Source organism: Schistocerca gregaria, chromosome 8, assembly GCF_023897955.1.
Source record: "Schistocerca gregaria isolate iqSchGreg1 chromosome 8, iqSchGreg1.2, whole genome shotgun sequence".
Taxonomy (NCBI): domain Eukaryota; kingdom Metazoa; phylum Arthropoda; class Insecta; order Orthoptera; family Acrididae; genus Schistocerca; species Schistocerca gregaria.
Window position 1 is genome coordinate 408,698,684 of NC_064927.1, and position 17,951 is coordinate 408,716,634.

The window sequence follows — 17,951 nt, forward strand, 5'->3', positions numbered from 1 at the left end:
TTCTGTTCAACTGCTCTTCCAAGTCCTTTGCTGTCTCTGACAGAATTACAATGTCATCGGCGAACCTCAACGTTTTTATTTCTTCTCCATGGACTTTAATACCTACTCCGAATTTTTCTTCTGTTTCCTTTATTGCTTGCTCAATGTACAGATTGAATAACATCGGGGACAGGCTACAACCCTGTCTCACTCCCTTCCCAACCGCTGCTTCCCTTTCATGCCCCTCGACTCTTATAACTGCCATCTGGTTTTGTACAAATTGTAAATAGCCTTTCGCTCCCTGTATTTTGCCCCTGCCAACTTTAGAATTTGAAAGAGAGTATTCCAATCAACATTGTCAAAAGCTTTCTCTAAGTCTACAAATGCTAGAAATATAGGTTTGCCTTTCCTTAATTTATTTTCTAATTTTCTATTTTGTCGTCTATATATCAGTAAAGTCCGATATAGCACTAAAGTCCTAAAATCCCGTTAATACTCCGTTGCTACCAACAATCACAGGTTGTACACTATATCACTTTTAATCTCCGTAATGTTCTAACAGTTTATCGTGAATCTTAACACGATAAAGTCCAATCTAATTATTGTCTCGCTGACTGACAGGGGTTCCCCGCCCTTTAACGAAACAATCAAGGAAAAAAAAGGCGGCAATAATGACGATCAGGCCTTTTTATAGGTTTTTTCATTACAAGGGTGTAACGTCACTGTGAAAGGTCTCTGTTGGATTGCTTTCATATTAATTTCTTAAATCTGTTGTCATTTATGGCATAAATTCCTCTTCTAAATTTACTGTGGTGTTTCTGGGTATCTGGGAGGAGACTGAGCAGTGGAACGTGTTACTTTTATACATAAACAAGAACGATCTGTCACACTACCACACTTTAAAACACAGTTTATATGTAATTCATGTCACACAGTCTCTTAAGGAACCTACATCCGCATTTCTTTTATATACTGTATATGATAAGATACTGACATCCCCCTTCCCTTCCGTGTGAGAGAATGAATAAGCAAATTTATTTCTAGTTGCATGCCTGATGGTCGCAGACAAGCCTATCTGCTAGGGAACAGTAGGACCAACGTCGGAACAGGTAGCTACGCTTTCTAAAAGCAGAGAGTTTTCTATTCTTACTAGTCCTGTCCGTCCCTTGTCATGTTGGTATAGGAAGCTGCCTTTCTGGTCACTTCCGTCTGTATCTGTGAAGCACGCTCGGTAGGAGCGCAGGTCAGTCTGTCCGCGGCGAGCGTCTGAAGTGGTAAGATCTCCGGCTAAGCGCGTGCCTGCTAAGACCGCAGGACAATGGATTTCTTAAGTTCAGCTTAACTGAAAATTTAATCACCTTTATATCAGGTTTAGAATATATCTAATGTTATCTTAAATTGCAACGCAGTGTAATTCGAGTGTGAAGTTAAGAATATCTTCCGGTAGTTGCTTTGTCACTACTTTGTGAGTAAAGTGGAACCACGTGTTGATCAGTAACTCTAACTAAGATCATCAGTCTAAAATGCGAATGTGCGTGAGATTATAATGTCTCGTCTTGACAGTATTTTTCAATATAGCAACTTTTCTTTATGCTCAATTTACGTGGGGTATACTTTGTGAGACCAGTAGCACGTGCTTATACAATTGTATGACCCATCAGGTTAATAGTAAGACGATAATAACCAGTTCGAGGTTTTTCTTTTGTAAATTGAGTTTTCATGTAATTTATTTTAATTGTCAAAATTATTGTGGAGTTACACTCTATGTGTAAACCAAGTTGACCACGTGAAGCATGTGGTGTAAGCATCAAAGTAGCCCTCTGCTATTCTTTTCGGGAAGATTTCACAGAGAGTTAGTATGAATTTAGTATACCAGTGTGTGGTAATTTCATGACGGACAGGATTGCGCTACGAACGTAACATCTTTGGGTGAAAATTGAATCGATTGGTTGTGGTTAATTTCCTCTTGTATATGTTTCAACGTTCTTCGTTTGTTATTTTATGAATGCAGTGTTGTATGTAGTCTCTCAATCTTGGCTCCCTATTTGATGTTTTCCGTAAGATTACAAACTCACATGTACACAATCCTAAATAAGGCTCCAGTTTAGTTGTCAATCAAGTTTAATATGCTGAAATTTCAATTATCAATGTTAAATTTCCAAATATAAACTGATTTATTTCCTTTTATTTAAATTGTCTTTATATATATCACCGGTTATCGTAAGATAAGTACTAAGAGATTATATTTAATGTTAGTCTGGTTGGGAATTTGGTAAGCTACTCTGGATACCTGGTGAAACAGTTGCGCAGTAATGTAAGGTTAACTTCCTCAGAAAGCTCACAGCTTTTAACCCACTTTTATGGTCATGAATATCAGCACTGCTATCAGAACAAATTAAGCAACAACATTACAACTGCCTTCTCCATGAACGGAGCTTCCGTGGCTTTGCTGAACTTAGACGTTAAACTAATTGCTGATATACTATAATTTTGATCTACAATTACCGAACTCTGATTCTATACTATTTTCCCGTCTAAGTCTATTCTTAATTTTAAATTATTTTTTTCTATAGCTTTTATCACTGTAAACTGAACCGAAGTGTTACATCTGACATTTCTACATTTATTAGTCGTGCGAGTAGAGAATGCGCTGCATGGGACTTTTTTCTGCCGCCAAGACTACGTGCAGCACCGCGAGCACCTGTTCGGGGGGATGGTAGGCCGAGTGGCGGGGCGCGTCCCGTACGCGCGCTTCTCCCTGGCCAACGCAGTCTTCAACCTCACTGAGAACGTCGAGACAGACGGGCCCGTCCGCCACCACCAAGACGGCGGCTTCCACGGCTTGCAGCACGTGAGCACCTCTCCCTTATTGCGAATGAAAAGTTAATCTCCGGAAGCAATGATCTCACACGAATTAAGTTCATGGGCAGATTCTACACAGTCCAGTCATATTAATGTGTCCTCATCTACACTCATGCTCATAAATTAAGGATTATTAATTTATTTAGCGTATGGCTAATACAGTCATATCATGAAATTACATTACATATACAGGGTGTTACAAAAAGGTACGGACAAACTTTCAGGAAACATTCCTCACACACAAAGAAAGAAAAGATGTTATGTGGGCATGTGTCCGGAAACGCTTAATTTCCATGTTAGAGCTCATTTTAGTTTCGTCAGTATGTACTGTACTTCCTCGATTCACCGCAAGTTGGCCCAATTGAAGGAAGGCAATGTTGACTTCGGTGCTTGTGTTGACATGCGACTCATTGCTCTACAGTACTAGCATCAAGCACATCAGTACGTAGCATCAACAGGTTAGTGTTCATCACGAACGTGGTTTTGCAGTCAGTGCAATGTTTATAAATGCGGAGTTGGCAAATGCCCATTTGATGTATGGATTAGCACGGGGAAATAGCCGTGGCGCGATACGTTTGTATCGAGACAGATTTCCAGAACGAAGGTGTCCCGACAGGAAGACGTTCGAAGCAATTGATCGGCGTCTTAGGGAGCACGGAACATTCCAGCCTATGACTCGCGACTGGGGAAGACCTAGAACGACGAGGACACCTGCAATGGACGAGGCAATTCTTCGTGCAATTGACGATAACCCTAATGTCAGCGTCAGAGAAGTTGCTGCTGTACAAGGTAACGTTGATCACGTCACTGTAAGGAGAGTGCTACGGGTGAACCGGTTGTTTCCGTACCATGTACAGCGTGTGCAGGCACTATCGGCAATTGGCCTCCACGGGTACACTTCTGCGAATGGTTCATCCAACAATGTGTCAATCCTCATTTCAGTTTGAAGGGAAGTAATAAAATGAGCTCTAACATGGAATGTAAGCGTTTCCGGACACATGTCCACATAACATATTTTCTTTCTTTGTGTGTGAGGAATGTTTCCTGAAAGTTTGGCCGTACCTTTTTGTAACACCCTGTACATATGTGCATATTGACACACAAGAAGCTTGGTTTGTCTTTACAACTGAATATCCAGTCCTTCAATCCAGCGAACTGCATCTGGAGTTGCTAGCAGGAAGTCCTCTTTGGCGCCATGATAGGCTCGAATCCTGCATTCACTGACAATGTGGTGAACAGTCTGGTACGGAGCCCCGCAGTCATAGACTGGATTAGGCAGCTTCTTTCACTTAAAGAGTGCATACCTGCATCGACCACGGCCGGTACGGATTCTGTTGAAAGTGGTCCAGGTCTTGCGTGGTAGGTCGAATCCACCTGGAAGTTTAGCACCTGAGAAGATGTTATGCAGGCACATGTCTGTCACTGCTTTCTACCGACCTTTCCATTCTTCAAGAGGTTTGAAATCCTTAGCAGCTATGTCAGCAGCATAGCAAAAGTTGGATGGCATGATTTCAGTCTCTTACGATTTAAAAGTGGAAGGTCGCTATGCACGGGTAGGTTAGAATTGCTAGAGATGTTGTGGAATTCCTTCATAAGGGCAGTACATCTGCGAAGATCAGGAGGCATTATACCGGGTAACAGTGGAAGCATATAAACTGGAGTAGATCTGATTGCGCCAGATATTATGCGCATTGTCGTGTTCAGCTGGGTATCAACAAGCCTTGTATGATGACTGTTCGTCCAAACAGGCACACAATACTCAGCACTTGAGTACACCAAGCCCAGAGCTGAAGATCACACGGTGGTTGCTGAAGATCTCCAGGTCGCTCCGCATAGCTTATGGAGGATGTTGTTTCGAGTCCTCAACTTTTCAGATAAGTTAAGAATTTGTTGTTTGAAGCATAATGTACGATCCAGGATGACACCAAGATATTTTGGGTTCCAATTATGGCGAAGAATTCTGCCTCTGAAACTTACTTCCAGTTTTACGTTCGCCAACCAGGAAATGAAGACAACAGAAGAGATTCTAGCCAATGACCTGTCTGCATTAGATAATTACCTCAAAATCTGGAGACTCCAACCCACTGTGAGTAAAACAGAAGTGTGTTGCTTCCATCTAAATTAAGGATAACGCTTATACATGGCGAAACAACGCTCTGGTGGGCGGTTTGCGGGTTTAAATAACCTCTGAGTATGACCGTGCGGTGCATTTGACCTACGGTCGTCGCACTATGACGCTGGCAGCAGTCCACATACGCAGAGGTGTGCTGGTGCATTTCAGAGTACGGCGCAGCGATTAAGTGTGCAGACGTTTTCAGGCGTTCTAATGGAGACTGTGTGTTGAAAATGGCTCAGAGAACACATATTGTTGACGTTATGAGGGGTAGAATACTAGGGCGACTGGACACTGGTCAAACACAGCAGGTCGTAGCACGGGTCCTCCGTGTGCCACAAAGTGTGATCTCAAGATTACAGCAACGATTCCAGCAGACAGGAAACGTGTCCAGGCGCTACAGTACTGGATGTCCACAGTGTACAACATCACAAGAAGACCGATACCTCACCATCATGAAAGCCGGAAATTCATATCGGGACGAAATTAGGAGCTGGGACGGAACTACGGTCGGTAACTGGTAAAACGGAATGTAGGGGGCGGTAGTTTTAAGAGCAGCGATGCCTGTGCGCGAACGTTCTGTATGCATTGGACAGTTCATGCGGTACTGATTTTTAACGAAGGTTGTTGTGAAACCGGTTAGTGCGAGATTCCGTGTGGTAAGGAAACACGTCTGCAAGACATCATTTGAGTTCTTACGATCGTGGGAGGGAAGTTGGAAGGCTCGAATCCGGCCAGATGATTACCGTGGCCCCAGTAGTGGGTGCGTCCAAAAGAGCTGATCTCGCGATTAAAAAGGCCGCAAATGGTGGAAACACTATGCGAAACAATGCCGGTGGCCGTAGACGGAGCATCACACCGCAACAGAATCGATATGTAGACCTAGTGGCGGAAAGTAACAGATATTTGTATCTCAGATACCGCCGACTAGTCGGACGCACTGAAAAGTGGAAGTACTGAAAGTATGGAATGGTCTGCATACTCGTGGGACCTAAACCCTATACAGCATGCATGGCATGTTCTTGACAGACGTGTTTCTCAACGAACACGCCCTCCTCGAAAACGCAGCGTCGGTGAGACAGGAGTGGGACAATATCCCCCAAGGATAGGATTGGTAGCCAGCAAGAATATCAGATGCAAAATGTGCCTTAGTGCCCAAGAGGGCATATTCGTTACTAGAGTCCGATACCGACCTTTAAGTTGGGAGTCTGACCTGTGCCAAACGTGTCCAGCAAATGTCCCTGTTCCTTAGCAAATGTCAAGAAATGTAGTACAGAAGGTACCTGAAACGAACAGAGATAACACTTTTATTGAAAGACAATAATTACAGTGAAGTTACCGCTAGTCATGATAGTCCCCTGGATATTACCAAAAGCGAGACTGGTTCTTAATAGGGTGGGTAATAACCACTGACGGCAGAGCATGCTCCGCAACGTGCTCCTATCCTGGCCCCAAAGTTGGTAACAAGTTCTTGTGGAAAATGTTCCATTCCCCCACCAGAGCCATTTATAACTGTGGAAAGGTCATTAGCGCATGTGGTCGCGCTGCTGTACGTGTCCCCCACGCATCCCACACGTTCTACATCTACATCTACATTTACATACATACTCCGCAATCCACCATACGGTGCGTGGCGGAGGGTACCTCGTACCACAACTAACATCTTCTCTCCCTGTTCCACTCCCAAACAGAACGACCGAAAAATAACTGCCTGCATGCCTCCTACATGCTTCTGTACGAGCCCTGATCTCTCTTACCTTATCTTTGTGGTCTTTCCGCGAAATGTAAGTTGGCGGCAGTAAAATTATACTGCAGTCAGCCACAAATGCTGGTTCTCTAAAATTCCTCAATAGCGATTCACGAAAAGAACGCCTCCTTTCCTCTGGAGGCTCCCACCCGAGTTCCTGAAGCATTTCCGTAACACTCACGTGATGATCAAACCTACTAGTAACAAATCTAGCAGCCCACCTCTGAATTGCTTCTATGTGCTCCCTCAATCCGACCTGATAGGGATCCCAAGCGCTCGAGCAGTACTCAAGAATAGGTCGCACCAGCGTTCTATAAGCGGTCTCCTTTACAGATGAACCACATCTTCCCAAAATTCTACCAATGAACCGAAGACGACTATCCGCCTTCCCCACAACTGCCATTACATGCTTGTCCCACTTCATATCACTCTACAATGTTACGCCAAAATATTTAATCGACGTGACTGTGTCAAGCGCTACACTACTAATGGAGTATTCAAACATTACAGATTCTTTTCCCTATTCATCTGCATTAATTTACATTTATCTATATTTAGAGTTAGCTGTCATTCTTTACATCAATCACAAATCCTGTCCAAGTCATCTTCTATCCTCCTACAGTCACTCAACGACGACACCTGCCCGTACACCACACCATCATCAGCAAACAGCCGCACATTGCTATCCACCCTATCCAAAAGATCATTTATGTAGATAGAAAACAACAGCGGACCTACCACACTTCCCTGGGCACTCCAGACGATACCCTCACTTCCGATGAACACGCACCATCGAGGATAACGTACTGGGTGCTAGATGGGATTTAAGTCGACGAAACTGGCAGGTCAGTTCATATACCGAAAATCCTCTCGTTCCAAGAAGTCCCCTAACTGCGTTGTTCGATGCGGTCGTGAATCGTTGTGCGTAAAAATGAAGTCAGAACCGAGAGAACCCACATAGGGAAGGAGTAGATTGTTACACGTGTTCCCATCTCTCGCGACATGAGGGTACGTCCAGCACCGTCGAACGTTGAACATGGCTATTTTAGTGTGTGTGTGTGTGTGTGTGTGTGTGTGTGTGTGTGTGTGTGTGTGTGTGTGTGTGTGTGGTTTGGGGATCTTATAGGCGCCCAACGACGAGGTTATCAGCGCCCTAACAATGATTAAAATAAAAGAGCCGGTCGGGGTGGCCGAGCGGTTCTAGGCGCTCTAGTATGGAACCGCGCAACCGCTACGGTCGCAGGTTCGAATCCTGCCTCGGGCATGGATGTGTGTGATGTTCTTAGGTTAGTTATGTTTAAGTAGTTCTAAGTTCTAGGGGACTAATGACCTCAGAAGTTAAGTCCCATATTGCTCAGAGCCAAAATAAACGAATATGGGTAAGAACGAAAACTGCCCTACACGCATGCATACGAAATGACCACACAATTACTCTATCGCACAGGCACTCTCGCATGCGCTAAAACCAATGAGGAGTGAAGATGGCTAATGAAGAATTTAAAACAGGGGAAAACAAAACACAGAAGAGCTAAAAGAACAGCACAGAGAAATGTGACTGGCTGGCCACTTACAAAAAACTTGGGTGAGCCAGCCACCCTGTTGACACATTAAAAACATCTCCCCATAATCTTGTTAAAAACGTGGGACAATTCACAAAACTTAAAAACGCGAACCACATTCGTTTGATCATAGCGTAAAATAGACTGCAGATCCGCCGGCAAATCTGCTGCAGTCCGCTGGTCAGCAAATAAAATGCAGTCCAATAAAATGTGCACCGTGATCTGCACGCCACAAGCATCACACACCGGAGGGTCCTCTCGCCGGAGTAAATATCCATGTGTCATAGGGCTTTGACCGATGGAAAGACGAGTGAGGAGGAACTCGTCCCATCGGCGTGGCTGGAAGGAAGTATACCATGGCTGAGTTGTGAGCTTGACGACACGGAGCTTGCAGTCGGTCACTTCAGGCCAGTCATGTTCCCAACGACACAGGACTTTATACCTGAACAGCGAGGTGAGGGCATGCAGTGGGATAGCACACTGAAAGACCTGACGGTCAAGACACGCCTCCTTTGCTGCTCGATGAGCCCTTTCATTCCCCAGAATTCCCGCGTGCCCTGGTACTCAGCTGAAAGACACCTCCTTCCCCGGTCGCTGTAGTTGGAGAAGGGCGTCCTTAGTGGTCCGGTGTTATAGCGAAGGAGCCATAATGGTGCATAGTATATTGAGTTCGAAAGCAAGAGTGGGATACGTTGTGAAGTATTATAACATATCCACAGACACCAACGGCCATGCAACGGTTGCCAACAGCGCTGTCTGGGGAATGGTACGCCTTACCACAAGAAGTGCTTACGAATCTTGTGGAGGTCATGGGAGCACGTTTAGAGCATGCATTGCCGTGTCATTTGCATTCGTAACAAGAACCATGTTCCACCGCTTGTAGTGCCCAGAGTACTATCATGAATAGCGGTGACTTCATTGGAATTATTGTCTTTGAATGAAAGTGTCATTTCTGTTTGCCTCATTGCGTATTCCTTACAGTTATCTTCTGCACTGCACTTGAGGTGTGGCGCCTTTATATCGCTCCTGTCTAGAGCCTGTGTATCGGGAGAATAACAACTAAAACCAGCAAATTATAACTTCCTTCGGAGCTCATAATACACACGACCTTAACATTGAAAGGCTGGGCTCCGACTACTTAGTGCTGTAAGCATTCTAAGTCTCCAAGAGAAAACACGCGCGAAGAATACTCTGTCCTGATTTGTCAGTTTTCTTTAAGGCCAATAGAAAAATATTATTCTCCCACTTTAGTCCGTGCTTTTCATGACTAGCCAATCAACAAATAACACACTTCCGAACTGTACTTTTTCCCGAAATAAATATTTAACATTCTGATATTTTATTTATACTTTACGTTATTAACTATTTTCATTTGCAGCCGAATTAGCTTTCTTTTTACCATAAACTTACTTAACATATTATGAAACAAAACTTCCCGTCGCCTGCATTCACACTGTCTTAATAATTTCTCACTCTAGTTCGTACAGCGTTTGTCTGTATAACAGTGATGTACATATTTACTTTAGACAACAACAAAAATGGTTCAAATGGCTCTGAGCGCTATGGGACTTAACATCTATGGTCATCAGTTCCCTAGAACTTAGAACTACTTAAACCTAACTAACCTAAGGACATCACACATCACCCAGCCATCACGAGGCAGAGAAAATCCCTGACCCCGCCGGGAATCGAACCCGGGAACCCGGGCGTGGGAAGCTAGAACGCTACCGCACGACCACGAGATGCGGGCTTTAGACAACATTCACGCATCGTTCACACTACTAAAAACATACACAAAACTGTACAAACATAAATAAACATAAAAGCCTACATGTTCCAAAAGTATTTCAAAGTGGAGGCATTTTTATTCCTGTGTGTTTTTTTGGAAAGTACGAATTTTTTATGTAATTTTGTGTATGAGAAAAGACAGTAGTTCCGCGTGGCATATTAAGCGGATCGGAGACTAAAAACTTGAGTGCATTAGACACCGATAAACTTAATAGTACGGCGAGCATTTTCATTTAAGAACAATCCGTGCTTAGTAACTGTTCAGACTTCGGTAAATACGTTACCATAAACTTGCTAACGTGATTGAAAGGGTTTGTGCATGACTATGTTAAGATTAGCACGGGCTTGGCAGTGAACGAGTACATTACAAGTTTCAGAATATATCGAAGTTTTGCATTTCCACCTTTCATTCAGAATTAAGATATTTCCCGATTCTTGGAATAGTTACGTTGTATGCACCCTGATGCGAGTTGCAGTACGGTAGGTTTCTGCTCAGCTTTCATACTGGCGATCTGCTGCAACGAGTTCACGGATAGGTGCAGGACAAAAGGAACCGCGCCGCCGCATGCTGTACTTCACTGTAGCAGCTATTTCTATGCACGGTCCAAGTTTCATCGAGCTATGGTACTAGGCAGTGACACATCAAGCGAAAGTGACTGTCGTCTTTAAATTTTGCACAGCAGTGTATATTGGAAATATCTAGTATTGCAGTCACAACGTGTACTATGTTCTCGTAAATTGTAAAGAAAATCACAATTTTTCTCACATTAATCTACAGACAGCAGAGCTAACAGTTGCTTGTCATTGTAGGCCCTGGCTGTTAATTTTCTCAGTGGTAAATATATATATATATATATATATATATATATATATATATATATATATATATATATATATATATATATATTACAGTTAACATTATAAGGTAAAGTCGTCATATTACGAACTTAAAAAGTTTAGACCTTTTGATAGAACAAACTTTCTCGACATACTTCGTAGTTCTGTGTTACACAGTAATACGTCCCTACACAATGGGAGGGAAAGGCTGACCCTTGTCTTACATCATTTGTGTGGTCATACTACCCACAGCTGCTTTACAAGTATGAAAAGTGTTTATAATGAGTCTGTCAAAATACAAAGTACGTTTTTACAATACCATGTGCATTCCGTTTTCGTTGCTATGAAACATCGTTCATGTGCTGGCAGTCCCAACAGGCGGGCACTCAGTCTGGGGATTGGCAGTGATCATAATGTCTTGGCTGTCTGTGTATCATGCAAAAGCCTACTTACAGAGCCGGGCGGGGTAGCCGCGCGGTCTATGACGTCTTGTCACGGTCCGTGCGGCTCCGCCCGTCGGAGGTTCGAGTCCTCACTCGGGGATGGGCGTGTGTGTTGTCCATAGCATAAGTTAGTTTAAGTTTGATTAAGTAAAGTGTAGGCTTAGGGGCCGATGACCTCAGCAGTTTGGTTCCATAAGACCTTACCACAAATTTCATACTTACAGAACTTCAAGTACCGGTGTTAGGCGAGAAACATGTTGCAGCTCATCGCTTATCGCTCCTTTACGGACCGCGAAGACGAGTTTAGGCAAATAGCAGCACGCATAGAAACATTTAAGTAGTCATTCTTCCCGCGCTCCATGCGTTACAGGAACAGGAAAAAACCCCAATACATGGTACAATGCGAAATACCCTTTGCCTTGTTTGCAGACTATGGACGCTGATGTAAAAAATTACCATTTCTAGGAGCAGTCTTATACCAGCTCGAATGCCAAAGCTGCAACGCAGTATCCGTGTAGTAATCACTTAATTCATTAAATAACAAGTTACAAGCAGCAGGTATTTTCTATAATTTGTCAAAGGCATTCGATTGTGTAAACCACAACATCCTTTTAAATAAATTAGAATTCTATGGTGTCACGGGCAGTGCTGCAAAATGGTTCGAGTCATACCTCGCTAACAGGAAACAAAGGGTGTCAGTGCAAGGGACTAGTGAATTAAGTCATCAGTCATCATCAGAATGGGAAGAAATTACATGTGGTGTCCCACAAGGATCCATCTTAGGGCCATTGCTTTTTCTTGTGTACATTAATGATCTCTCATCAGTTACACTGCCAGAAACAGAGTTCGTTTTGTTTGCAGATGACACGAGTATTGCAATAAATAGTATGTCGAGTGTAGTTCTAGAAAGATCCGCTAATGATATTTTTATGGATATTAATAAATGGTTTAAAGCCAACTCACTGACATTAAACTTTGAAAAGACTCACTATATGCAATTCAGAACCTGTAAGAGCTTTCCACCCAGCATATGGATAAAGTACGAAGAAGAACAGATAGAAGAGGTTGACAGTCTTAAATTCCTGGGATTACAACTTGATAATAAATTCAGTTGGGAGGAGCACACCACAGAACTGCAGAAACGCCTTAACAAATCTGTATTTGCAATTAGAGTGTTAGCAGGCATAGGCGACATAAAAGTGAAAAAGCTTGCATACTTTGCCTACTTTCATTCCATAATGTCATATGGTATAATATTTTGGAGTAACTCTTCAAGTCAAACCATAGTTTTCAGAGTCCAAAAGCGTGTAGTACGTATTATTTGTGGAGTAAACTCACGGACGTCTTGTAGAAACCTCTTCAAAGAATTGGGTATACTAATTACTGCCTCTCATTATATTCACTCCTTAATGAAATTTGTCCTAAATAATATATCTCTTTTTCCAACAAACAGCTCAGTTCATACATACAATACCAGGAACAAAAATGAGCTGCACAAGTGCTTTTGCACTTACTTTAGTTCAAAAAGGGGTCCACTACTCAGGAACACTCATCTTCAATAATTTGCTAGCAAACATAAAAATATTAGTTACAAATAGAGATCAGTTTAAAAGGAGCCTGAAAGACTTACTAGTGGCCAACTCCTTCTACTCCATTGACGAATTTTTAATAGGAACAAATGATGTGTTGTATATATTTATACTATTAGTATTGTTATTTCAGCTTAAAAAAATAAAAATAAAAAATTTAAAAAAAGGTGACATGCTCCACATTCACGAGGATCTCCTCAACACGGATCTATGGAACGAAAACTAATCTAATCTAATCTAATACAAGTTTTAGCATAAGGCGCTACTCGGTCCATCTGACGGTCCAGTTACGTTAGTGTGGCCACAGCCTATGTTCGACATCAACGTGCCATAACCACTCACAGATGGCAGTTGTCAGCACGAGCAGTGGAGGGCATATAAAGCGTGTCGTGGGATGCTGAAAATTGTGCAGTAGTCGTCGTAATTCGAAAACGGAGCGCCTTATCTAACGTCCAAAACGGCACGACATTGGCTTTTGGGCCAAGGGTGGAAGCATTTCCGAAACAGCTAAGTTTGTGAACTGTTCAAATGGCTCTAAGGACTATGGGACTTAACATCTGAGGTCATCAGTCCCCTAGACTTAGAACTACTTAAATCTAACTAACCTAAGGACATCACACACATCCATGCCCGAGGTAGGATTCGAACCTGCGACAGTAGCAGCCGTGTGGTTCCGGACTGAAGCGCTAAGAACCGCTCGACCACAGCGGTCGGCAAAACGTTATTATCGAAAATTGGCACGGAGGCATGCCATAGATGACAGTGGTGAACAACGAGCTGCGAAGATGTTCAAAAATGGTTCAAATGGCTCTGAGCACTATGCGACTTAACTTCTGAGGTCATCAGTCGCCTAGAACTTAGAACTAATTAGACCTAACTAACCTAAGGACATCCCACACATCCATGCCACAGGCAGGATCCGAACCTGCGACCGTAGCTGTCGCTCGGTTCCAGACTGTAGCGCCTGGAACCGCACGGCCACTCCAGCCGGCTGCGAAGATGTGTAGGGGCGAATAGATGTGCAACTGTTGAGCTACCTGACCGCCTAGTTGAATCAAGGGGCTACCAACGGTGTCTCCTCTACGACAATTCAGCGAATTTGCTGCATATGGGCCTCCGCAGAAGTTACCTGGTTCATGCAACCATACTGAATGCTGCTGATCGACAACGAAGGCTGAAATTTGGATGCCAATACCGCAACTAGATGTTCACTGAGTGGCGACAGGTTGCCTTTTGACATGAAACACGCTTCATGCTCCAATGGACCGATCGCCGATGGCAGGAAGTGTCTGAAAGCAAACAAGGAGGGAGCGTTATGGTCTGGGGAATGTTTTCGTGGCATTCCCTGGGTTGTCTCGCCATTCTGAAAGGCACAATGGATCAACACAAGCATGCATTTGTCATTGGAGACCATATCCACCAATACGTGCAGAATCCGCTGGACCACCTCAACCGTGAAACGTAGCACAGCGCCGTGCGGAGTGACCGCGTGGTCAGAGACGCCATATCACTGACTGCGCGGCCCCTCCCGTCGGAGGTTCGAGTCCCCCCTCGGGCATGGGTGTGTATGTTGTTCTTGGCATAAGTTAGTTTAAGTAGTGCGTAAGTCTAGGGACCGATTACCTCAGCAGTTTGTTCCCTAGAAATTCACACACATTTGACTTCTTTTTTTTTCGTAGCACAGCTGGTCGCAGAACTAGAGTTGGCATGGCTCCACATCCCTGTTGGTAGCTTCCAGAACCGCACTGCCACTCTTCTTGCACTTCTCGCAGCGGCCAGCACTGCAGAATAGACTTTTTACAGCTGGACTAATTTAACTGGACAGTGTATAAGGAATTTGATAGATGTTGGAAATATGAGACCAAATGTAGGTCTGCGGAATATTTAAAATAGCATAGTCATCATACCGCAACTATAGAGGGTGTAACGATAACTGTTTACAACGTGCCACAGTGGCGTAAGTAAAGTCGAGACGAACAAATTAATCTATGATCCTGTGGTCTACAAAGTCGGATAATACCTCAAACTGATCTCTAAAAGCCACCTAAGCTACAGCGCATGCACACCGCGGGATATTTTGTGTAAATTTGTCGTTGAATGTTAAAAACAGCTTATTCTTGCACTTACTGTGGTGATCGTTAGAAGTAGTGCCGGGTTGAGAGGTGTGTCACAACATTCAGGAAACATCTTTATTACAAATAGTGTGAATTCAAATCCAATACATATCGAGAGACTAGCCCTCAGTTAAAATTTATAACTGATCAGCATCCTTAGAAATAATCGCAAATGAATACCCATTAAAAAGAAAGTACAGAATAACATGTCTTATGATGAAGTTTGTAAATTTTAACTGTCCCAGTACTCAGGTGACAATGCCCGACTTGAAAGATATACCCTAGAAAACTAAGATCTGTGACCTGATTTACATTGCCCTTAAAACAATATTTTTTTTATAACGACTGCATATGATTTCAGATTAAATTTCGTGCATCCACAGAATCAGCCCCAAACGCTGATTACCAGAGATTTGAGAGAACAGCGTTGAATCCGGATGGGGCCAACGAAAACACTCAATAGCAAAACATTAACAATAAACCACCTACCAGTTATCACAGTTATCGTTAAAGGAAACAACTGCTATTCAGTTAGCAATGTCAGTTAACGTGGAACCTATGACCACTAGCCAATAATGAATAGAAATCATTTGTACCGAAAATATAAAAAAACAGGATGGCTTTTAACTTGTCACTGACAAAATTTTGTAGATAGTCTGTAACCCAGTCGCTCGACAACACGCAACAGATTCCTGGCGAGACAAGAATGCAATATTCTTGTGCTCCATTTCATCAAGCTCAAACTAAACCTACACCGATCCAAGGTCATACACCGGCGGCGATTCTTGTAGATGAGCGCAGCTTGGCGGCAGGTCGAGACCAGCGGTAAACTGACGCCTCGCGGCGCCGGTTGCTGCATCCTGACAGCACGACAGGGAAGACCCTGCTCTGAAGACCGCGCCGCCGAAGCAAGTCCCAGAGCACCCCCTTCGGCAGATGCGGCCAATTTATCTCAAACATTGTGAATTTAACAGCAAAAAATTAACATTTAAATCGTTTCGTTTGTCTATCCTTCTTGCTACGAAACTATCGGGCTTGTAATGGTTAAGTCTACATCGAATAGAAAATGTGATTAGTTTTTGTATAACGCTTCCAAATTTTTTTTTCTCTTATTACCCTCATAGGAGCGTTTAAATTAATAATGTTAACGAAGTAGCGTAAAAGAGAAATACAGGATATCAAAAATCTCGCACGGTTGGCATGCGCTCTAACCTAAGCTTTTGTAGGCTTGATAGACCGAAAGCGTGCTGTATCATATTGTTTATCTCGGCTTCCCCTGTAGCACTGTGGTATTTTGTAAACAGTTGTCGTTTACACTCTGTAGAGCAAGGGTGTAAAGACTTGCTAGTACCGCCGGCGGCAAATCCCTTCCTGGGACTATGTAGGGGCCACAAGTTAAAAATACGGGATGCACCTGCCATAATGCCAGCTAGATCCGGCTCAAAAGAACTGAGCTTTACAAGGGACGCTCTCTCCGTTTCAGGAGGTGACGGAAAATTAGTAAAAAACGGAAAAATTACAAGAGCAAACGGTGAGGGATGGGCCGCCATCAGATCAGTGACTGTCTTCGAGCCGCAGTCTGTGCATCCCTGCCGAAGAACAAGGCATGGAAATCACCACAATAAATAATCACAACAAATATCTCCTCCCACTGCCAGAGCACTATCATAACGAGAAACTGGCCCAACACACCTCAATAACAATTCCTCGCTCGACTGGGGCAAGGACATTAAATAGCTGACACAAAAACGCACGCGCGTGCACTCATGAAGCATAGACCACAGGCAACACACAAATATAAGCTACCATGACAACACTACACATAACTCAGTCATACTAAAAAGTGTATGTTCTGACAAGTGTTTATAGCGCCTGAGTCCGGCGCAGAACATCAGCAGAAGAGCAAGGACACAAGGCATAACACCGACGTTGCTGTGCGTGTCTTCAATCCGAATCCAAGCTACTCTGTCCTGTGCAAGCCTCTTCTTCTCCAAATAATTACTGCACCCTACATGCATATGAATTTGCTTACTGTCTTCTACAATATTTACTCCCCACGACCTCCCACGACACTTTGCCCCATTACCGAATCGGCGATTGCTTCCTAACGCAGGATATATCCTAGCAACTAATCCCTTCTTAGAGTCAAGTTGTGTCATAAATTTTCCTCCATTTCGAGTCAGTTCTTCTACAGCAGTTTCTCGATCTATCCATCTAATATTCAGCATTATTCTATGCTTATGTAGGCTACATATCAGTTCCATACAAGACTAAACTCCAGACAAATACCTTTAGATATATTTTTCTGTAATTGACATTTACATTAGATTTTAAATTCCTCTTTTTTTAGAAATACTTTTCGTACTATACTCAGTACTCATTTTATATCTTCTCTATTTGGATCATCAGATGTTCTGCTGCCCAGTCAGGAAATCTCACCTACTCCTTTTAGTGTCTCATTCCCTGATCTAATTTCTTCAGCATCACATGATTTAATTCGACTACATTCCATTATCCTTATTTTACTTTGGTTGATGTTGGTCTTATAATAATTAAACAAAAAGTGACACGATTAGGACTATTCGTAACTTATAATGATAGAACATGTAAATTGAAAAAATGCTTCCAAGTGAAAGTACGTGTCTTTCAGGTTACTCAAGGAAATGCATATGGCAAAACGAATACTGCATTTATTCAGATGCTAATATTTCCATCATTTTTCTTGAATTGCTTCTTCAGTTATGGGTTATCGTGTAGATCATTTGCAGACAGATTTTCTCTTATTTATATGGTAAAGCATAACTGCACTTACTTTGTTGCATTCGAACACTACCTCAAAACCATTCATATACAGAATTCGAAATTTGTCCCTACTTTTGCCAGTGATGCCTTAAATATAAGCTCGAAGACAAAAAAATCG

At 43.0% G+C, this 17,951-nt stretch overlaps 1 protein-coding gene across 1 annotated transcript in view; it reads left to right on the forward strand.

Moving 5' to 3' along the window:
- LOC126285220 (uncharacterized) overlaps positions 1 to 17,951 on the forward strand; it is a 190,125-nt gene that overhangs the window by 102,487 nt on the left and 69,687 nt on the right. The window contains exon 4 of the mRNA XM_049984521.1: positions 2,658 to 2,830. Within this exon, the coding sequence (XP_049840478.1) occupies positions 2,658 to 2,830 (173 nt within the window). The remainder of the gene's footprint in view (positions 1 to 2,657; positions 2,831 to 17,951) is intronic.